General features: G+C 61.1%; 1 protein-coding gene across 1 annotated transcript; it reads right to left on the bottom strand.

The window, feature by feature from the left end:
- Positions 1-176: 176 nt before the first annotated feature.
- FLG (filaggrin) lies at positions 177-19,576 on the bottom strand (the record flags this gene model as incomplete). Its single annotated transcript, XM_081308191.1, has 3 exons — positions 177-717; positions 7,288-18,866; positions 19,439-19,576. 3 exons carry the CDS (start codon positions 19,574-19,576, stop codon positions 177-179), a joined length of 12,258 nt encoding a protein of 4,085 aa, XP_081164317.1.
- Between the last annotated feature and the right edge of the window lie 2,641 nt (positions 19,577-22,217).

A 22,217-nucleotide genomic window follows, 5' to 3' on the forward strand; every position in this document is an offset into this window, starting at 1 on the left:
AAGGTCTAGAGAATAAAAAGAAACTACCACCAAAGTAATGAAAGAGTATAACATATTTCAAATAGATAAGAAACTTCTATTAAAGTAATAGGTAAACTTTCTAGAACAAAGTGTTAATAGGTTCTTTCTCCTACTACTTGGTTTAATTCTATTTAAACTGATTGCTTACTGATTTCTCATTCATAGTAATAGTATCCTGGGGACTGAATGAACCCCAGCTGTCTTGACATATCACTTGAACGGTTATGCATTTCTGGCTCTCTATTACTGCCTAATATACTGGATCTCATATATTGTATTCCATATCCAGGTGATTTTCTATTTTCATATCTCTTTGTTAATTCCACAGGACTGCATTTTTCACTAATGACTCTAGCTTGAGATTTCCCAAATCCTGACTGACCATATTCATATGCACCACTACCATAACTGCCATGCCTCCAACCTATACCTGATCCATAGTGACGACTTTCACTGATAAATGAGGGAAAATAATTAACTTCGGAACTGTGATGATCACCACAAGATTCTACTCCTGAACTATGATCTGATTTAGGATGAATGGGAAAATGATCACCTTGATTTTCTGTATCATATTCTGATATTTCAGGAGAAGAATCAGACACCTGCTGATCATGCATCACTCCTTGATCATAGAAACACTCTCTGGGGCTATCACTTGAATGGATGGGTACAGACTCATGTGCTGAAACAGGTCTTCCGTGGGCGGATGGGGATTGCCTGGCCGAGTCTTCTGAGTGCCCTTCGCTGTCGCTGGCCTGACTGACGCTGGGTTCTCGGCGTCTGTCGCCCCTGGAGGTGGACTGCCCCTGCCCCGTGCCGTGGCGCCGGGAGCTGTCCGCTGAGTGCTCGCGGTGGGTTTCCTGTCCTGCCCTGGGGCCTGTTCTTGCGTGCCCGTGGGAAGATTCAGCCTGCCTGCGAGAGGAGCCTGTGCCTGAGTGCCTGGTGCTGTCCGCTGCCTGCTGGTGGCCGTGGGCTTGTCTGGTTGCACTGGTGGATCCTGACTGGCCGCGGGAAGACCCGGACCGTCCCTGGGAGTCCTGCTGGCGGTGATGGGACCCGGAGTGCCCGGTGCTGTCCCGTGCCTGCTCCCGGCGGGATCCCTGTCTTCCCCGTCCACTGCCGGATGCTGAGTGCCCCTGAGCAGTGAACTCACCCTCGTCGGACTCGGAGTGCCCAGAGCTGTCTCGGGCCTGCTCGTGGCGGGATCCCTGTGTTCGGCCGGAGCTGGTTCCGGCCCTTGCACGGGAGGAGTCGACGTGTCTGCCGGTGGACGTCTGCCTGTCCTGGGAGGCCCCGTGTCTGGAACTGTCCCGTGCTTGCTCCTGGCGGGAGCTCTGTGTTGCCCTGGCACCGGACTGGCCCTGGCTGCTGGCGGACTCGGACCGTTCTTGAGTGTCTACACGGTACAGGCGAGACCCGGAGTGCCTGGCCCTCTCCCCGGACCGGCCAGTGGTGGATTCCTGGCGGTGGCCCTGTCGGGACCCGGACCGGCCGTGGCCTGCGTCGGACTGACTCTCTGAGTCTTGCGACTGGCCTTCGCTGTCACTGGCCTCGCTGTGTCCGCGGCCACTGGCCTCAGAGGAGGTTTGCGGGTGCCTGGAGCTGTCTGGCCCCTGCTGGTGACGGCTCCCCTGTCCTCCCCTCGAGCTGGAGGCTGACCGCCCGTGAGCGGTGTCGGACTGCGTGTGTCGTCTAGCAGTCTGTCCCTGACGCGACCCGGTGTCCCTGGAGCTGTCTCTTGCGTGGCCCCGGGTAGATCCCTGCTGGGTCCTCGGCGTGGACCCGGACCTTCCGTGGGCGGATGGGGATTGCCTGGCCGAGTCTTCTGAGTGCCCTTCGCTGTCGCTGGCCTGACTGACGCTGGGTTCTCGGCGTCTGTCGCCCCTGGAGGTGGACTGCCCCTGCCCCGTGCCGTGGCGCCGGGAGCTGTCCGCTGAGTGCTCGCGGTGGGTTTCCTGTCCTGCCCTGGGGCCTGTTCTTGCGTGCCCGTGGGAAGATTCAGCCTGCCTGCGAGAGGAGCCTGTGCCTGAGTGCCTGGTGCTGTCCGCTGCCTGCTGGTGGCCGTGGGCTTGTCTGGTTGCACTGGTGGATCCTGACTGGCCGCGGGAAGACCCGGACCGTCCCTGGGAGTCCTGCTGGCGGTGATGGGACCCGGAGTGCCCGGTGCTGTCCCGTGCCTGCTCCCGGCGGGATCCCTGTCTTCCCCGTCCACTGCCGGATGCTGAGTGCCCCTGAGCAGTGAACTCACCCTCGTCGGACTCGGAGTGCCCAGAGCTGTCTCGGGCCTGCTCGTGGCGGGATCCCTGTGTTCGGCCGGAGCTGGTTCCGGCCCTTGCACGGGAGGAGTCGACGTGTCTGCCGGTGGACGTCTGCCTGTCCTGGGAGGCCCCGTGTCTGGAACTGTCCCGTGCTTGCTCCTGGCGGGAGCTCTGTGTTGCCCTGGCACCGGACTGGCCCTGGCTGCTGGCGGACTCGGACCGTTCTTGAGTGTCTACACGGTACAGGCGAGACCCGGAGTGCCTGGCCCTCTCCCCGGACCGGCCAGTGGTGGATTCCTGGCGGTGGCCCTGTCGGGACCCGGACCGGCCGTGGCCTGCGTCGGACTGACTCTCTGAGTCTTGCGACTGGCCTTCGCTGTCACTGGCCTCGCTGTGTCCGCGGCCACTGGCCTCAGAGGAGGTTTGCGGGTGCCTGGAGCTGTCTGGCCCCTGCTGGTGACGGCTCCCCTGTCCTCCCCTCGAGCTGGAGGCTGACCGCCCGTGAGCGGTGTCGGACTGCGTGTGTCGTCTAGCAGTCTGTCCCTGACGCGACCCGGTGTCCCTGGAGCTGTCTCTTGCGTGGCCCCGGGTAGATCCCTGCTGGGTCCTCGGCGTGGACCCGGACCTTCCGTGGGCGGATGGGGATTGCCTGGCCGAGTCTTCTGAGTGCCCTTCGCTGTCGCTGGCCTGACTGACGCTGGGTTCTCGGCGTCTGTCGCCCCTGGAGGTGGACTGCCCCTGCCCCGTGCCGTGGCGCCGGGAGCTGTCCGCTGAGTGCTCGCGGTGGGTTTCCTGTCCTGCCCTGGGGCCTGTTCTTGCGTGCCCGTGGGAAGATTCAGCCTGCCTGCGAGAGGAGCCTGTGCCTGAGTGCCTGGTGCTGTCCGCTGCCTGCTGGTGGCCGTGGGCTTGTCTGGTTGCACTGGTGGATCCTGACTGGCCGCGGGAAGACCCGGACCGTCCCTGGGAGTCCTGCTGGCGGTGATGGGACCCGGAGTGCCCGGTGCTGTCCCGTGCCTGCTCCCGGCGGGATCCCTGTCTTCCCCGTCCACTGCCGGATGCTGAGTGCCCCTGAGCAGTGAACTCACCCTCGTCGGACTCGGAGTGCCCAGAGCTGTCTCGGGCCTGCTCGTGGCGGGATCCCTGTGTTCGGCCGGAGCTGGTTCCGGCCCTTCCACGGGAGGAGTCGACGTGTCTGCCGGTGGACGTCTGCCTGTCCTGGGAGGCCCCGTGTCTGGAACTGTCCCGTGCTTGTTCCTGGCGGGAGCTCTGTGTTGCCCTGGCACCGGACTGGCCCTGGCTGCTGGCGGACTCGGACCGTTCTTGAGTGTCTACACGGTACAGGCGAGACCCGGAGTGCCTGGCCCTCTCCCCGGACCGGCCAGTGGTGGATTCCTGGCGGTGGCCCTGTCGGGACCCGGACCGGCCGTGGCCTGCGTCGGACTGACTCTCTGAGTCTTGCGACTGGCCTTCGCTGTCACTGGCCTCGCTGTGTCCGCGGCCACTGGCCTCAGAGGAGGTTTGCGGGTGCCTGGAGCTGTCTGGCCCCTGCTGGTGACGGCTCCCCTGTCCTCCCCTCGAGCTGGAGGCTGACCGCCCGTGAGCGGTGTCGGACTGCGTGTATCGTCTAGCAGTCTGTCCCTGACGCGACCCGGTGTCCCTGGAGCTGTCTCTTGCGTGGCCCCGGGTAGATCCCTGCTGGGTCCTCGGCGTGGACCCGGACCTTCCGTGGGCGGATGGGGATTGCCTGGCCGAGTCTTCTGAGTGCCCTTCGCTGTCGCTGGCCTGACTGACGCTGGGTTCTCGGCGTCTGTCGCCCCTGGAGGTGGACTGCCCCTGCCCCGTGCCGTGGCGCCGGGAGCTGTCCGCTGAGTGCTCGCGGTGGGTTTCCTGTCCTGCCCTGGGGCCTGTTCTTGCGTGCCCGTGGGAAGATTCAGCCTGCCTGCGAGAGGAGCCTGTGCCTGAGTGCCTGGTGCTGTCCGCTGCCTGCTGGTGGCCGTGGGCTTGTCTGGTTGCACTGGTGGATCCTGACTGGCCGCGGGAAGACCCGGACCGTCCCTGGGAGTCCTGCTGGCGGTGATGGGACCCGGAGTGCCCGGTGCTGTCCCGTGCCTGCTCCCGGCGGGATCCCTGTCTTCCCCGTCCACTGCCGGATGCTGAGTGCCCCTGAGCAGTGAACTCACCCTCGTCGGACTCGGAGTGCCCAGAGCTGTCTCGGGCCTGCTCGTGGCGGGATCCCTGTGTTCGGCCGGAGCTGGTTCCGGCCCTTCCACGGGAGGAGTCGACGTGTCTGCCGGTGGACGTCTGCCTGTCCTGGGAGGCCCCGTGTCTGGAACTGTCCCGTGCTTGCTCCTGGCGGGAGCTCTGTGTTGCCCTGGCACCGGACTGGCCCTGGCTGCTGGCGGACTCGGACCGTTCTTGAGTGTCTACACGGTACAGGCGAGACCCGGAGTGCCTGGCCCTCTCCCCGGACCGGCCAGTGGTGGATTCCTGGCGGTGGCCCTGTCGGGACCCGGACCGGCCGTGGCCTGCGTCGGACTGACTCTCTGAGTCTTGCGACTGGCCTTCGCTGTCACTGGCCTCGCTGTGTCCGCGGCCACTGGCCTCAGAGGAGGTTTGCGGGTGCCTGGAGCTGTCTGGCCCCTGCTGGTGACGGCTCCCCTGTCCTCCCCTCGAGCTGGAGGCTGACCGCCCGTGAGCGGTGTCGGACTGCGTGTGTCGTCTAGCAGTCTGTCCCTGACGCGACCCGGTGTCCCTGGAGCTGTCTCTTGCGTGGCCCCGGGTAGATCCCTGCTGGGTCCTCGGCGTGGACCCGGACCTTCCGTGGGCGGATGGGGATTGCCTGGCCGAGTCTTCTGAGTGCCCTTCGCTGTCGCTGGCCTGACTGACGCTGGGTTCTCGGCGTCTGTCGCCCCTGGAGGTGGACTGCCCCTGCCCCGTGCCGTGGCGCCGGGAGCTGTCCGCTGAGTGCTCGCGGTGGGTTTCCTGTCCTGCCCTGGGGCCTGTTCTTGCGTGCCCGTGGGAAGATTCAGCCTGCCTGCGAGAGGAGCCTGTGCCTGAGTGCCTGGTGCTGTCCGCTGCCTGCTGGTGGCCGTGGGCTTGTCTGGTTGCACTGGTGGATCCTGACTGGCCGCGGGAAGACCCGGACCGTCCCTGGGAGTCCTGCTGGCGGTGATGGGACCCGGAGTGCCCGGTGCTGTCCCGTGCCTGCTCCCGGCGGGATCCCTGTCTTCCCCGTCCACTGCCGGATGCTGAGTGCCCCTGAGCAGTGAACTCACCCTCGTCGGACTCGGAGTGCCCAGAGCTGTCTCGGGCCTGCTCGTGGCGGGATCCCTGTGTTCGGCCGGAGCTGGTTCCGGCCCTTGCACGGGAGGAGTCGACGTGTCTGCCGGTGGACGTCTGCCTGTCCTGGGAGGCCCCGTGTCTGGAACTGTCCCGTGCTTGCTCCTGGCGGGAGCTCTGTGTTGCCCTGGCACCGGACTGGCCCTGGCTGCTGGCGGACTCGGACCGTTCTTGAGTGTCTACACGGTACAGGCGAGACCCGGAGTGCCTGGCCCTCTCCCCGGACCGGCCAGTGGTGGATTCCTGGCGGTGGCCCTGTCGGGACCCGGACCGGCCGTGGCCTGCGTCGGACTGACTCTCTGAGTCTTGCGACTGGCCTTCGCTGTCACTGGCCTCGCTGTGTCCGCGGCCACTGGCCTCAGAGGAGGTTTGCGGGTGCCTGGAGCTGTCTGGCCCCTGCTGGTGACGGCTCCCCTGTCCTCCCCTCGAGCTGGAGGCTGACCGCCCGTGAGCGGTGTCGGACTGCGTGTGTCGTCTAGCAGTCTGTCCCTGACGCGACCCGGTGTCCCTGGAGCTGTCTCTTGCGTGGCCCCGGGTAGATCCCTGCTGGGTCCTCGGCGTGGACCCGGACCTTCCGTGGGCGGATGGGGATTGCCTGGCCGAGTCTTCTGAGTGCCCTTCGCTGTCGCTGGCCTGACTGACGCTGGGTTCTCGGCGTCTGTCGCCCCTGGAGGTGGACTGCCCCTGCCCCGTGCCGTGGCGCCGGGAGCTGTCCGCTGAGTGCTCGCGGTGGGTTTCCTGTCCTGCCCTGGGGCCTGTTCTTGCGTGCCCGTGGGAAGATTCAGCCTGCCTGCGAGAGGAGCCTGTGCCTGAGTGCCTGGTGCTGTCCGCTGCCTGCTGGTGGCCGTGGGCTTGTCTGGTTGCACTGGTGGATCCTGACTGGCCGCGGGAAGACCCGGACCGTCCCTGGGAGTCCTGCTGGCGGTGATGGGACCCGGAGTGCCCGGTGCTGTCCCGTGCCTGCTCCCGGCGGGATCCCTGTCTTCCCCGTCCACTGCCGGATGCTGAGTGCCCCTGAGCAGTGAACTCACCCTCGTCGGACTCGGAGTGCCCAGAGCTGTCTCGGGCCTGCTCGTGGCGGGATCCCTGTGTTCGGCCGGAGCTGGTTCCGGCCCTTGCACGGGAGGAGTCGACGTGTCTGCCGGTGGACGTCTGCCTGTCCTGGGAGGCCCCGTGTCTGGAACTGTCCCGTGCTTGCTCCTGGCGGGAGCTCTGTGTTGCCCTGGCACCGGACTGGCCCTGGCTGCTGGCGGACTCGGACCGTTCTTGAGTGTCTACACGGTACAGGCGAGACCCGGAGTGCCTGGCCCTCTCCCCGGACCGGCCAGTGGTGGATTCCTGGCGGTGGCCCTGTCGGGACCCGGACCGGCCGTGGCCTGCGTCGGACTGACTCTCTGAGTCTTGCGACTGGCCTTCGCTGTCACTGGCCTCGCTGTGTCCGCGGCCACTGGCCTCAGAGGAGGTTTGCGGGTGCCTGGAGCTGTCTGGCCCCTGCTGGTGACGGCTCCCCTGTCCTCCCCTCGAGCTGGAGGCTGACCGCCCGTGAGCGGTGTCGGACTGCGTGTGTCGTCTAGCAGTCTGTCCCTGACGCGACCCGGTGTCCCTGGAGCTGTCTCTTGCGTGGCCCCGGGTAGATCCCTGCTGGGTCCTCGGCGTGGACCCGGACCTTCCGTGGGCGGATGGGGATTGCCTGGCCGAGTCTTCTGAGTGCCCTTCGCTGTCGCTGGCCTGACTGACGCTGGGTTCTCGGCGTCTGTCGCCCCTGGAGGTGGACTGCCCCTGCCCCGTGCCGTGGCGCCGGGAGCTGTCCGCTGAGTGCTCGCGGTGGGTTTCCTGTCCTGCCCTGGGGCCTGTTCTTGCGTGCCCGTGGGAAGATTCAGCCTGCCTGCGAGAGGAGCCTGTGCCTGAGTGCCTGGTGCTGTCCGCTGCCTGCTGGTGGCCGTGGGCTTGTCTGGTTGCACTGGTGGATCCTGACTGGCCGCGGGAAGACCCGGACCGTCCCTGGGAGTCCTGCTGGCGGTGATGGGACCCGGAGTGCCCGGTGCTGTCCCGTGCCTGCTCCCGGCGGGATCCCTGTCTTCCCCGTCCACTGCCGGATGCTGAGTGCCCCTGAGCAGTGAACTCACCCTCGTCGGACTCGGAGTGCCCAGAGCTGTCTCGGGCCTGCTCGTGGCGGGATCCCTGTGTTCGGCCGGAGCTGGTTCCGGCCCTTCCACGGGAGGAGTCGACGTGTCTGCCGGTGGACGTCTGCCTGTCCTGGGAGGCCCCGTGTCTGGAACTGTCCCGTGCTTGTTCCTGGCGGGAGCTCTGTGTTGCCCTGGCACCGGACTGGCCCTGGCTGCTGGCGGACTCGGACCGTTCTTGAGTGTCTACACGGTACAGGCGAGACCCGGAGTGCCTGGCCCTCTCCCCGGACCGGCCAGTGGTGGATTCCTGGCGGTGGCCCTGTCGGGACCCGGACCGGCCGTGGCCTGCGTCGGACTGACTCTCTGAGTCTTGCGACTGGCCTTCGCTGTCACTGGCCTCGCTGTGTCCGCGGCCACTGGCCTCAGAGGAGGTTTGCGGGTGCCTGGAGCTGTCTGGCCCCTGCTGGTGACGGCTCCCCTGTCCTCCCCTCGAGCTGGAGGCTGACCGCCCGTGAGCGGTGTCGGACTGCGTGTGTCGTCTAGCAGTCTGTCCCTGACGCGACCCGGTGTCCCTGGAGCTGTCTCTTGCGTGGCCCCGGGTAGATCCCTGCTGGGTCCTCGGCGTGGACCCGGACCTTCCGTGGGCGGATGGGGATTGCCTGGCCGAGTCTTCTGAGTGCCCTTCGCTGTCGCTGGCCTGACTGACGCTGGGTTCTCGGCGTCTGTCGCCCCTGGAGGTGGACTGCCCCTGCCCCGTGCCGTGGCGCCGGGAGCTGTCCGCTGAGTGCTCGCGGTGGGTTTCCTGTCCTGCCCTGGGGCCTGTTCTTGCGTGCCCGTGGGAAGATTCAGCCTGCCTGCGAGAGGAGCCTGTGCCTGAGTGCCTGGTGCTGTCCGCTGCCTGCTGGTGGCCGTGGGCTTGTCTGGTTGCACTGGTGGATCCTGACTGGCCGCGGGAAGACCCGGACCGTCCCTGGGAGTCCTGCTGGCGGTGATGGGACCCGGAGTGCCCGGTGCTGTCCCGTGCCTGCTCCCGGCGGGATCCCTGTCTTCCCCGTCCACTGCCGGATGCTGAGTGCCCCTGAGCAGTGAACTCACCCTCGTCGGACTCGGAGTGCCCAGAGCTGTCTCGGGCCTGCTCGTGGCGGGATCCCTGTGTTCGGCCGGAGCTGGTTCCGGCCCTTCCACGGGAGGAGTCGACGTGTCTGCCGGTGGACGTCTGCCTGTCCTGGGAGGCCCCGTGTCTGGAACTGTCCCGTGCTTGCTCCTGGCGGGAGCTCTGTGTTGCCCTGGCACCGGACTGGCCCTGGCTGCTGGCGGACTCGGACCGTTCTTGAGTGTCTACACGGTACAGGCGAGACCCGGAGTGCCTGGCCCTCTCCCCGGACCGGCCAGTGGTGGATTCCTGGCGGTGGCCCTGTCGGGACCCGGACCGGCCGTGGCCTGCGTCGGACTGACTCTCTGAGTCTTGCGACTGGCCTTCGCTGTCACTGGCCTCGCTGTGTCCGCGGCCACTGGCCTCAGAGGAGGTTTGCGGGTGCCTGGAGCTGTCTGGCCCCTGCTGGTGACGGCTCCCCTGTCCTCCCCTCGAGCTGGAGGCTGACCGCCCGTGAGCGGTGTCGGACTGCGTGTGTCGTCTAGCAGTCTGTCCCTGACGCGACCCGGTGTCCCTGGAGCTGTCTCTTGCGTGGCCCCGGGTAGATCCCTGCTGGGTCCTCGGCGTGGACCCGGACCTTCCGTGGGCGGATGGGGATTGCCTGGCCGAGTCTTCTGAGTGCCCTTCGCTGTCGCTGGCCTGACTGACGCTGGGTTCTCGGCGTCTGTCGCCCCTGGAGGTGGACTGCCCCTGCCCCGTGCCGTGGCGCCGGGAGCTGTCCGCTGAGTGCTCGCGGTGGGTTTCCTGTCCTGCCCTGGGGCCTGTTCTTGCGTGCCCGTGGGAAGATTCAGCCTGCCTGCGAGAGGAGCCTGTGCCTGAGTGCCTGGTGCTGTCCGCTGCCTGCTGGTGGCCGTGGGCTTGTCTGGTTGCACTGGTGGATCCTGACTGGCCGCGGGAAGACCCGGACCGTCCCTGGGAGTCCTGCTGGCGGTGATGGGACCCGGAGTGCCCGGTGCTGTCCCGTGCCTGCTCCCGGCGGGATCCCTGTCTTCCCCGTCCACTGCCGGATGCTGAGTGCCCCTGAGCAGTGAACTCACCCTCGTCGGACTCGGAGTGCCCAGAGCTGTCTCGGGCCTGCTCGTGGCGGGATCCCTGTGTTCGGCCGGAGCTGGTTCCGGCCCTTGCACGGGAGGAGTCGACGTGTCTGCCGGTGGACGTCTGCCTGTCCTGGGAGGCCCCGTGTCTGGAACTGTCCCGTGCTTGCTCCTGGCGGGAGCTCTGTGTTGCCCTGGCACCGGACTGGCCCTGGCTGCTGGCGGACTCGGACCGTTCTTGAGTGTCTACACGGTACAGGCGAGACCCGGAGTGCCTGGCCCTCTCCCCGGACCGGCCAGTGGTGGATTCCTGGCGGTGGCCCTGTCGGGACCCGGACCGGCCGTGGCCTGCGTCGGACTGACTCTCTGAGTCTTGCGACTGGCCTTCGCTGTCACTGGCCTCGCTGTGTCCGCGGCCACTGGCCTCAGAGGAGGTTTGCGGGTGCCTGGAGCTGTCTGGCCCCTGCTGGTGACGGCTCCCCTGTCCTCCCCTCGAGCTGGAGGCTGACCGCCCGTGAGCGGTGTCGGACTGCGTGTGTCGTCTAGCAGTCTGTCCCTGACGCGACCCGGTGTCCCTGGAGCTGTCTCTTGCGTGGCCCCGGGTAGATCCCTGCTGGGTCCTCGGCGTGGACCCGGACCTTCCGTGGGCGGATGGGGATTGCCTGGCCGAGTCTTCTGAGTGCCCTTCGCTGTCGCTGGCCTGACTGACGCTGGGTTCTCGGCGTCTGTCGCCCCTGGAGGTGGACTGCCCCTGCCCCGTGCCGTGGCGCCGGGAGCTGTCCGCTGAGTGCTCGCGGTGGGTTTCCTGTCCTGCCCTGGGGCCTGTTCTTGCGTGCCCGTGGGAAGATTCAGCCTGCCTGCGAGAGGAGCCTGTGCCTGAGTGCCTGGTGCTGTCCGCTGCCTGCTGGTGGCCGTGGGCTTGTCTGGTTGCACTGGTGGATCCTGACTGGCCGCGGGAAGACCCGGACCGTCCCTGGGAGTCCTGCTGGCGGTGATGGGACCCGGAGTGCCCGGTGCTGTCCCGTGCCTGCTCCCGGCGGGATCCCTGTCTTCCCCGTCCACTGCCGGATGCTGAGTGCCCCTGAGCAGTGAACTCACCCTCGTCGGACTCGGAGTGCCCAGAGCTGTCTCGGGCCTGCTCGTGGCGGGATCCCTGTGTTCGGCCGGAGCTGGTTCCGGCCCTTCCACGGGAGGAGTCGACGTGTCTGCCGGTGGACGTCTGCCTGTCCTGGGAGGCCCCGTGTCTGGAACTGTCCCGTGCTTGCTCCTGGCGGGAGCTCTGTGTTGCCCTGGCACCGGACTGGCCCTGGCTGCTGGCGGACTCGGACCGTTCTTGAGTGTCTACACGGTACAGGCGAGACCCGGAGTGCCTGGCCCTCTCCCCGGACCGGCCAGTGGTGGATTCCTGGCGGTGGCCCTGTCGGGACCCGGACCGGCCGTGGCCTGCGTCGGACTGACTCTCTGAGTCTTGCGACTGGCCTTCGCTGTCACTGGCCTCGCTGTGTCCGCGGCCACTGGCCTCAGAGGAGGTTTGCGGGTGCCTGGAGCTGTCTGGCCCCTGCTGGTGACGGCTCCCCTGTCCTCCCCTCGAGCTGGAGGCTGACCGCCCGTGAGCGGTGTCGGACTGCGTGTGTCGTCTAGCAGTCTGTCCCTGACGCGACCCGGTGTCCCTGGAGCTGTCTCTTGCGTGGCCCCGGGTAGATCCCTGCTGGGTCCTCGGCGTGGACCCGGACCTTCCGTGGGCGGATGGGGATTGCCTGGCCGAGTCTTCTGAGTGCCCTTCGCTGTCGCTGGCCTGACTGACGCTGGGTTCTCGGCGTCTGTCGCCCCTGGAGGTGGACTGCCCCTGCCCCGTGCCGTGGCGCCGGGAGCTGTCCGCTGAGTGCTCGCGGTGGGTTTCCTGTCCTGCCCTGGGGCCTGTTCTTGCGTGCCCGTGGGAAGATTCAGCCTGCCTGCGAGAGGAGCCTGTGCCTGAGTGCCTGGTGCTGTCCGCTGCCTGCTGGTGGCCGTGGGCTTGTCTGGTTGCACTGGTGGATCCTGACTGGCCGCGGGAAGACCCGGACCGTCCCTGGGAGTCCTGCTGGCGGTGATGGGACCCGGAGTGCCCGGTGCTGTCCCGTGCCTGCTCCCGGCGGGATCCCTGTCTTCCCCGTCCACTGCCGGATGCTGAGTGCCCCTGAGCAGTGAACTCACCCTCGTCGGACTCGGAGTGCCCAGAGCTGTCTCGGGCCTGCTCGTGGCGGGATCCCTGTGTTCGGCCGGAGCTGGTTCCGGCCCTTCCACGGGAGGAGTCGACGTGTCTGCCGGTGGACGTCTGCCTGTCCTGGGAGGCCCCGTGTCTGGAACTGTCCCGTGCTTGCTCCTGGCGGGAGCTCTGTGTTGCCCTGGCACCGGACTGGCCCTGGCTGCTGGCGGACTCGGACCGTTCTTGAGTGTCTACACGGTACAGGCGAGACCCGGAGTGCCTGGCCCTCTCCCCGGACCGGCCAGTGGTGGATTCCTGGCGGTGGCCCTGTCGGGACCCGGACCGGCCGTGGCCTGCGTCGGACTGACTCTCTGAGTCTTGCGACTGGCCTTCGCTGTCACTGGCCTCGCTGTGTCCGCGGCCACTGGCCTCAGAGGAGGTTTGCGGGTGCCTGGAGCTGTCTGGCCCCTGCTGGTGACGGCTCCCCTGTCCTCCCCTCGAGCTGGAGGCTGACCGCCCGTGAGCGGTGTCGGACTGCGTGTGTCGTCTAGCAGTCTGTCCCTGACGCGACCCGGTGTCCCTGGAGCTGTCTCTTGCGTGGCCCCGGGTAGATCCCTGCTGGGTCCTCGGCGTGGACCCGGACCTTCCGTGGGCGGATGGGGATTGCCTGGCCGAGTCTTCTGAGTGCCCTTCGCTGTCGCTGGCCTGACTGACGCTGGGTTCTCGGCGTCTGTCGCCCCTGGAGGTGGACTGCCCCTGCCCCGTGCCGTGGCGCCGGGAGCTGTCCGCTGAGTGCTCGCGGTGGGTTTCCTGTCCTGCCCTGGGGCCTGTTCTTGCGTGCCCGTGGGAAGATTCAGCCTGCCTGCGAGAGGAGCCTGTGCCTGAGTGCCTGGTGCTGTCCGCTGCCTGCTGGTGGCCGTGGGCTTGTCTGGTTGCACTGGTGGATCCTGACTGGCCGCGGGAAGACCCGGACCGTCCCTGGGAGTCCTGCTGGCGGTGATGGGACCCGGAGTGCCCGGTGCTGTCCCGTGCCTGCTCCCGGCGGGATCCCTGTCTTCCCCGTCCACTGCCGGATGCTGAGTGCCCCTGAGCAGTGAACTCACCCTCGTCGGACTCGGAGTGCCCAGAGCTGTCTCGGGCCTGCTCGTGGCGGGATCCCTGTGTTCGGCCGGAGCTGGTTCCGGCCCTTCCACGGGAGGAGTCGACGTGTCTGCCGGTGGACGTCTGCCTGTCCTGGGAGGCCCCGTGTCTGGAACTGTCCCGTGCTTGCTCCTGGCGGGAGCTCTGTGTTGCCCTGGCACCGGACTGGCCCTGGCTGCTGGCGGACTCGGACCGTTCTTGAGTGTCTACACGGTACAGGCGAGACCCGGAGTGCCTGGCCCTCTCCCCGGACCGGCCAGTGGTGGATTCCTGGCGGTGGCCCTGTCGGGACCCGGACCGGCCGTGGCCTGCGTCGGACTGACTCTCTGAGTCTTGCGACTGGCCTTCGCTGTCACTGGCCTCGCTGTGTCCGCGGCCACTGGCCTCAGAGGAGGTTTGCGGGTGCCTGGAGCTGTCTGGCCCCTGCTGGTGACGGCTCCCCTGTCCTCCCCTCGAGCTGGAGGCTGACCGCCCGTGAGCGGTGTCGGACTGCGTGTGTCGTCTAGCAGTCTGTCCCTGACGCGACCCGGTGTCCCTGGAGCTGTCTCTTGCGTGGCCCCGGGTAGATCCCTGCTGGGTCCTCGGCGTGGACCCGGACCTTCCGTGGGCGGATGGGGATTGCCTGGCCGAGTCTTCTGAGTGCCCTTCGCTGTCGCTGGCCTGACTGACGCTGGGTTCTCGGCGTCTGTCGCCCCTGGAGGTGGACTGCCCCTGCCCCGTGCCGTGGCGCCGGGAGCTGTCCGCTGAGTGCTCGCGGTGGGTTTCCTGTCCTGCCCTGGGGCCTGTTCTTGCGTGCCCGTGGGAAGATTCAGCCTGCCTGCGAGAGGAGCCTGTGCCTGAGTGCCTGGTGCTGTCCGCTGCCTGCTGGTGGCCGTGGGCTTGTCTGGTTGCACTGGTGGATCCTGACTGGCCGCGGGAAGACCCGGACCGTCCCTGGGAGTCCTGCTGGCGGTGATGGGACCCGGAGTGCCCGGTGCTGTCCCGTGCCTGCTCCCGGCGGGATCCCTGTCTTCCCCGTCCACTGCCGGATGCTGAGTGCCCCTGAGCAGTGAACTCACCCTCGTCGGACTCGGAGTGCCCAGAGCTGTCTCGGGCCTGCTCGTGGCGGGATCCCTGTGTTCGGCCGGAGCTGGTTCCGGCCCTTGCACGGGAGGAGTCGACGTGTCTGCCGGTGGACGTCTGCCTGTCCTGGGAGGCCCCGTGTCTGGAACTGTCCCGTGCTTGCTCCTGGCGGGAGCTCTGTGTTGCCCTGGCACCGGACTGGCCCTGGCTGCTGGCGGACTCGGACCGTTCTTGAGTGTCTACACGGTACAGGCGAGACCCGGAGTGCCTGGCCCTCTCCCCGGACCGGCCAGTGGTGGATTCCTGGCGGTGGCCCTGTCGGGACCCGGACCGGCCGTGGCCTGCGTCGGACTGACTCTCTGAGTCTTGCGACTGGCCTTCGCTGTCACTGGCCTCGCTGTGTCCGCGGCCACTGGCCTCAGAGGAGGTTTGCGGGTGCCTGGAGCTGTCTGGCCCCTGCTGGTGACGGCTCCCCTGTCCTCCCCTCGAGCTGGAGGCTGACCGCCCGTGAGCGGTGTCGGACTGCGTGTGTCGTCTAGCAGTCTGTCCCTGACGCGACCCGGTGTCCCTGGAGCTGTCTCTTGCGTGGCCCCGGGTAGATCCCTGCTGGGTCCTCGGCGTGGACCCGGACCTTCCGTGGGCGGATGGGGATTGCCTGGCCGAGTCTTCTGAGTGCCCTTCGCTGTCGCTGGCCTGACTGACGCTGGGTTCTCGGCGTCTGTCGCCCCTGGAGGTGGACTGCCCCTGCCCCGTGCCGTGGCGCCGGGAGCTGTCCGCTGAGTGCTCGCGGTGGGTTTCCTGTCCTGCCCTGGGGCCTGTTCTTGCGTGCCCGTGGGAAGATTCAGCCTGCCTGCGAGAGGAGCCTGTGCCTGAGTGCCTGGTGCTGTCCGCTGCCTGCTGGTGGCCGTGGGCTTGTCTGGTTGCACTGGTGGATCCTGACTGGCCGCGGGAAGACCCGGACCGTCCCTGGGAGTCCTGCTGGCGGTGATGGGACCCGGAGTGCCCGGTGCTGTCCCGTGCCTGCTCCCGGCGGGATCCCTGTCTTCCCCGTCCACTGCCGGATGCTGAGTGCCCCTGAGCAGTGAACTCACCCTCGTCGGACTCGGAGTGCCCAGAGCTGTCTCGGGCCTGCTCGTGGCGGGATCCCTGTGTTCGGCCGGAGCTGGTTCCGGCCCTTCCACGGGAGGAGTCGACGTGTCTGCCGGTGGACGTCTGCCTGTCCTGGGAGGCCCCGTGTCTGGAACTGTCCCGTGCTTGCTCCTGGCGGGAGCTCTGTGTTGCCCTGGCACCGGACTGGCCCTGGCTGCTGGCGGACTCGGACCGTTCTTGAGTGTCTACACGGTACAGGCGAGACCCGGAGTGCCTGGCCCTCTCCCCGGACCGGCCAGTGGTGGATTCCTGGCGGTGGCCCTGTCGGGACCCGGACCGGCCGTGGCCTGCGTCGGACTGACTCTCTGAGTCTTGCGACTGGCCTTCGCTGTCACTGGCCTCGCTGTGTCCGCGGCCACTGGCCTCAGAGGAGGTTTGCGGGTGCCTGGAGCTGTCTGGCCCCTGCTGGTGACGGCTCCCCTGTCCTCCCCTCGAGCTGGAGGCTGACCGCCCGTGAGCGGTGTCGGACTGCGTGTGTCGTCTAGCAGTCTGTCCCTGACGCGACCCGGTGTCCCTGGAGCTGTCTCTTGCGTGGCCCCGGGTAGATCCCTGCTGGGTCCTCGGCGTGGACCCGGACCTTCCGTGGGCGGATGGGGATTGCCTGGCCGAGTCTTCTGAGTGCCCTTCGCTGTCGCTGGCCTGACTGACGCTGGGTTCTCGGCGTCTGTCGCCCCTGGAGGTGGACTGCCCCTGCCCCGTGCCGTGGCGCCGGGAGCTGTCCGCTGAGTGCTCGCGGTGGGTTTCCTGTCCTGCCCTGGGGCCTGTTCTTGCGTGCCCGTGGGAAGATTCAGCCTGCCTGCGAGAGGAGCCTGTGCCTGAGTGCCTGGTGCTGTCCGCTGCCTGCTGGTGGCCGTGGGCTTGTCTGGTTGCACTGGTGGATCCTGACTGGCCGCGGGAAGACCCGGACCGTCCCTGGGAGTCCTGCTGGCGGTGATGGGACCCGGAGTGCCCGGTGCTGTCCCGTGCCTGCTCCCGGCGGGATCCCTGTCTTCCCCGTCCACTGCCGGATGCTGAGTGCCCCTGAGCAGTGAACTCACCCTCGTCGGACTCGGAGTGCCCAGAGCTGTCTCGGGCCTGCTCGTGGCGGGATCCCTGTGTTCGGCCGGAGCTGGTTCCGGCCCTTCCACGGGAGGAGTCGACGTGTCTGCCGGTGGACGTCTGCCTGTCCTGGGAGGCCCCGTGTCTGGAACTGTCCCGTGCTTGCTCCTGGCGGGAGCTCTGTGTTGCCCTGGCACCGGACTGGCCCTGGCTGCTGGCGGACTCGGACCGTTCTTGAGTGTCTACACGGTACAGGCGAGACCCGGAGTGCCTGGCCCTCTCCCCGGACCGGCCAGTGGTGGATTCCTGGCGGTGGCCCTGTCGGGACCCGGACCGGCCGTGGCCTGCGTCGGACTGACTCTCTGAGTCTTGCGACTGGCCTTCGCTGTCACTGGCCTCGCTGTGTCCGCGGCCACTGGCCTCAGAGGAGGTTTGCGGGTGCCTGGAGCTGTCTGGCCCCTGCTGGTGACGGCTCCCCTGTCCTCCCCTCGAGCTGGAGGCTGACCGCCCGTGAGCGGAGTCGGACTGCGTGTGTCGTCTAGCAGTCTGTCCCTGACGCGACCCGGTGTCCCTGGAGCTGTCTCTTGCGTGGCCCCGGGTAGATCCCTGCTGGGTCCTCGGCGTGGACCCGGACCTTCCGTGGGCGGATGGGGATTGCCTGGCCGAGTCTTCTGAGTGCCCTTCGCTGTCGCTGGCCTGACTGACGCTGGGTTCTCGGCGTCTGTCGCCCCTGGAGGTGGACTGCCCCTGCCCCGTGCCGTGGCGCCGGGAGCTGTCCGCTGAGTGCTCGCGGTGGGTTTCCTGTCCTGCCCTGGGGCCTGTTCTTGCGTGCCCGTGGGAAGATTCAGCCTGCCTGCGAGAGGAGCCTGTGCCTGAGTGCCTGGTGCTGTCCGCTGCCTGCTGGTGGCCGTGGGCTTGTCTGGTTGCACTGGTGGATCCTGACTGGCCGCGGGAAGACCCGGACCGTCCCTGGGAGTCCTGCTGGCGGTGATGGGACCCGGAGTGCCCGGTGCTGTCCCGTGCCTGCTCCCGGCGGGATCCCTGTCTTCCCCGTCCACTGCCGGATGCTGAGTGCCCCTGAGCAGTGAACTCACCCTCGTCGGACTCGGAGTGCCCAGAGCTGTCTCGGGCCTGCTCGTGGCGGGATCCCTGTGTTCGGCCGGAGCTGGTTCCGGCCCTTCCACGGGAGGAGTCGACGTGTCTGCCGGTGGACGTCTGCCTGTCCTGGGAGGCCCCGTGTCTGGAACTGTCCCGTGCTTGCTCCTGGCGGGAGCTCTGTGTTGCCCTGGCACCGGACTGGCCCTGGCTGCTGGCGGACTCGGACCGTTCTTGAGTGTCTACACGGTACAGGCGAGACCCGGAGTGCCTGGCCCTCTCCCCGGACCGGCCAGTGGTGGATTCCTGGCGGTGGCCCTGTCGGGACCCGGACCGGCCGTGGCCTGCGTCGGACTGACTCTCTGAGTCTTGCGACTGGCCTTCGCTGTCACTGGCCTCGCTGTGTCCGCGGCCACTGGCCTCAGAGGAGGTTTGCGGGTGCCTGGAGCTGTCTGGCCCCTGCTGGTGACGGCTCCCCTGTCCTCCCCTCGAGCTGGAGGCTGACCGCCCGTGAGCGGTGTCGGACTGCGTGTGTCGTCTAGCAGTCTGTCCCTGACGCGACCCGGTGTCCCTGGAGCTGTCTCTTGCGTGGCCCCGGGTAGATCCCTGCTGGGTCCTCGGCGTGGACCCGGACCTTCCGTGGGCGGATGGGGATTGCCTGGCCGAGTCTTCTGAGTGCCCTTCGCTGTCGCTGGCCTGACTGACGCTGGGTTCTCGGCGTCTGTCGCCCCTGGAGGTGGACTGCCCCTGCCCCGTGCCGTGGCGCCGGGAGCTGTCCGCTGAGTGCTCGCGGTGGGTTTCCTGTCCTGCCCTGGGGCCTGTTCTTATCTCTCTGACTTCTGATGAGTTAGACCTTTTTTTGTTCTTTACCTTTGTATCATGGTGTCTTTTTGTATGTTCTCTTCTTGTTCCTTTGCTTGAGTCACTTCTTCCCCGCTCCCCTGACCTGGTCCTGTGTTTGTTTTTTCCTTTTTCTATTGTGCCTTTGGATCTTGACTTTCTATCTGTTCTTGAATGCCTTGATGTTCTCTTTCTTTCAATTTCCACATCTTCTTCTCCATCTTCTGTTTCATTTTCATCAAGATTACTATGCCTTTTTCCTTTTGAACTTGATTTTCGGTAATTTTGACTCTTTGTGGAGTCATAATATGCTTGAGCCAGCTTGAATAGCATCAGCAGAAATTCTGTGAAATCTATTTTTTCGTTGTGGTCTATATCTAGCATTTCCATGAAGACATCTGCCATATCAGGGTCATCTGGATTCTGTAAGGAGAAATGATAGAAGGAGATTGCCGTATTATTCCCATTGTGAGCTAAGGAAATCAGCATGCATTTTCGTTATATGAACGCTTTTTACAAAAATATGAAACCAGAGTCTTCGTTTCTTTCTGTGATGTTTTTACCTCATCTTGACTTAGGTAAATTTTGTAGATACTGTGTTTTAGGTAAGTTTTAAAGAGGTAGTACGAAAGAATTTAAAGTTTTGATGTGATAAATGCGTGTTTTTATTATATAAGTGTCATGATTTAAAATAACAATTCATGGTTTAAAATATACCCTATTAAACTTGATTTGGGAAGTACAATATATAGAGTAACTAATTGACATTCATTTTTTAGAAGGAAACATGTATGTTTCTTTCACTTTGTGTGTTTGTGCATGTACATGCAGTTTACTTACAGGTAAATGAAAAAAATTTCTACCTCTTTTGAAATAAGTCTAACTCAGATTCACTTCCAAATTAAATGGTTCAAAAAACATTCAGGACAATACTTCGTTAGATCATAGCTGAAGATCAGGAAATCTGTATTATGGTCCTATCACATAGCTCTTACTTTTAGAATTTGCTGAAACTCTGTTTCCAGAAGTTCCTTCAGCTCTTTTTTGTTCAGAGTTTCAGTTTCTTTATCTGTTTCTGAATATTTTTGGAATATATCAATGATAGCAATGATGTTTTCCATGATGGTAGACATCTTTAGGCAGTATATGTGAACCTAGAAAGAAGAAATAAAAGTTTACTCATACTTCATTTTTTAAAAAATTGTTTTAATTATTATAGTGATTTTCCACATTTTAAACCTATAGCCCTTATGTAGTCTATGTTTGTAAACGAATGCTGACCATGAAATCTCTTTACTGTCCATCTAGAATTTCATCTATGTAGAATCAAGAAAGAATTTGACAGATTTCCTAAGACTGCTAATTTCTGGGACTTGAACCCATTTGCAACAGTAGTTTTGTAGCTTTATAGACCTTTTTATGCTCAACGTAAGATAATCCCCTTGTTTTAATGGCTGTTGCTCATACAAGATTTAGAAAAACTCACTAGAGTATTTACTAGAATAATTAGCTGAAAATCACTTATCAGAAGCTGATTTTCACTTGGTTATGTTTGCATACACCTTTAATCCCAGCAGCGTGGAAGGCTGAGGAAGACTGTAGGTTCAAAGCCAGCCACCAGTAACTTAGTGAGGCCCTTAGCAACTTAGCAAGACCCCATCTCAAAAATAAAAAAGACTCGGGATGTGACTTGATGGTTGAGTGCCACTGGGCTCAAGCCCTGGTTACCTGCCCCCAAAAGATGATTTTTATAAACAGTAAAGTTGCTGAGAAATGCAGTTTGCCCGCTTTCAGGGCAAAAACTGAATATTCAATTTACCTTTTTAAAAAACATTTTGTAAAGTTGAAACTATTTTTAATTGGATAGTGTGACTTCAGTAGCTTTTTAATGTTAAAAGAAATTTGGTTTTGATTTGTTTTTATTTTGCCATTTAAGAAATAACGTGCAGTTATATCATTGATGGTCAAAAAATTAATAAATGTCTCAATTAGTGTAAATAGACATTGATTTTAAGAAGTAGTTACAATGACTATATTAAAACAGGTGAATCTAAAATAGTATAGAAAGTAATGTGAAAGACACGAATGTATATGTAGTAATCATAATTAAAGTAATTATGGGCCTTGGATTCTTGGAGGAAATAGATATTGATCAATTTTAACTGGTTAAATCAAATGTACATTTTGGTAAGTTTGTTCACTACAAGAATAGAATTTACATCTTCTAAACTATTTTATAGGAGAAGAGGAAATAAAAGCTCCAGTAATTCAATATAAGTCAGGAAAGAAGAAAAAGAAAAGAAAGAAGGAGAAAACATAAAAGAAGCATGATTAATATAAAGTATGAAATAAATTAGTAGAATTATATATACTTTTATTATTAATTTTAATGTATGTAAAGAAGACCAGATCTTGGCTTTGTGGAAGATTATAAAGACTGAATTTTTAAAATGCAGTTATGTTAAGGCATAAAAGAATAATAAAATAAAATACAGTTATGTGCCTTGTAAAATTTAATATTTTTTTCAACCCTTCTTATTTATGATGGTATTTAAGACCATATCCAAAAATCATTACAATACAGACATTACACAGATTGTTTCAGAGAAAATAAAAAGAGGAAACATTAATTTCTCAATTCATTAAAAATCTCAGAACCATATTAAAAGAAATGAAATTTTCAGTATATTTTTTCCCAAAAATATAGGTACAATAATCTGAAAGGAAATAATAGTAAGCATCATTCAATGTTTTATTAGAGGAATTTGCAACACTCCTAAGTAAGTTTTATTTCAAAAAATTCAAGTTTGATTTAATATTGGAAAACCAATCAACTACAGAGCTAAAGTAATGGGGAAATTATATAAACCTCTCGAGATTTAAAAATAAATAAATAAACCTTTAAATTCAACATTAATTCTGATTTATAAAGCAAACACATCAATTATGTCTGAAAATGTTATAGCAAAAATCATATTTAATGGTAAAATGTAGAAAATTTCACCTCCAGGTTTGGGAATGAGACTTAATATACCTGCTTTCATCCTATTCAGCCCTGGGATAAAGGTCCTAGCCATAGCAATAAACAAAAGCAATTAAAAAGAGAGTAATTAGAAAAGAAGTAATAAAACTGTCCTTAATTACAGAATGATATTTTTGTATGTGGAAAATCAAAAAGAATGTACAGCTGAACTCTTAGAATAAGTAAAATTATCAGTGTTTGTATATTTGTATATTTAAATATACAAAGACCAATTATACTTCTACATAATAGCAAAACAGTGAAATAAGAAAGGATATTATTTATAAAAACACAAAAAATAGAAAATTTCTAGAAATCTAATGAAAGATCTGTACACAGATGATGAATATAGAAGAATAGACCTTATTTGTGGATTGAAAGCTTCAATATTGTTAAAATATCAGATATCCTGAAATTTATTTACAGAGGCAATAAAATTACATTCAAAATCCCTGAAGTTTTTAAAAGTAAAGATTGATAAGAGGATTTCTAAAATTGATATGAAAATGAAGAGAACTAAGATTAGATATAACAATCTTGGAAAAGTTGAAGGATATACCAGATAGTAATGTGTATTATAAAGGGAGACAATATGGCATTGGTCCGTGGCTAAACAAAAGGAACAATGTAAGTTAGTAGTCCAAAATCAGACCTGTATCACTCTGGGCTTTTGTTTTATGACACAGATGGTAGTTCAGTCAGTAGGGAAAGTGTAACTTCTGAGTAGATTGTTCTGGGTTAAGAGAATTTCC

This window comes from Spermophilus citellus (assembly GCF_964194105.1).
Source record: "Spermophilus citellus genome assembly, chromosome: 9".
NCBI lineage: Eukaryota > Metazoa > Chordata > Mammalia > Rodentia > Sciuridae > Spermophilus > Spermophilus citellus.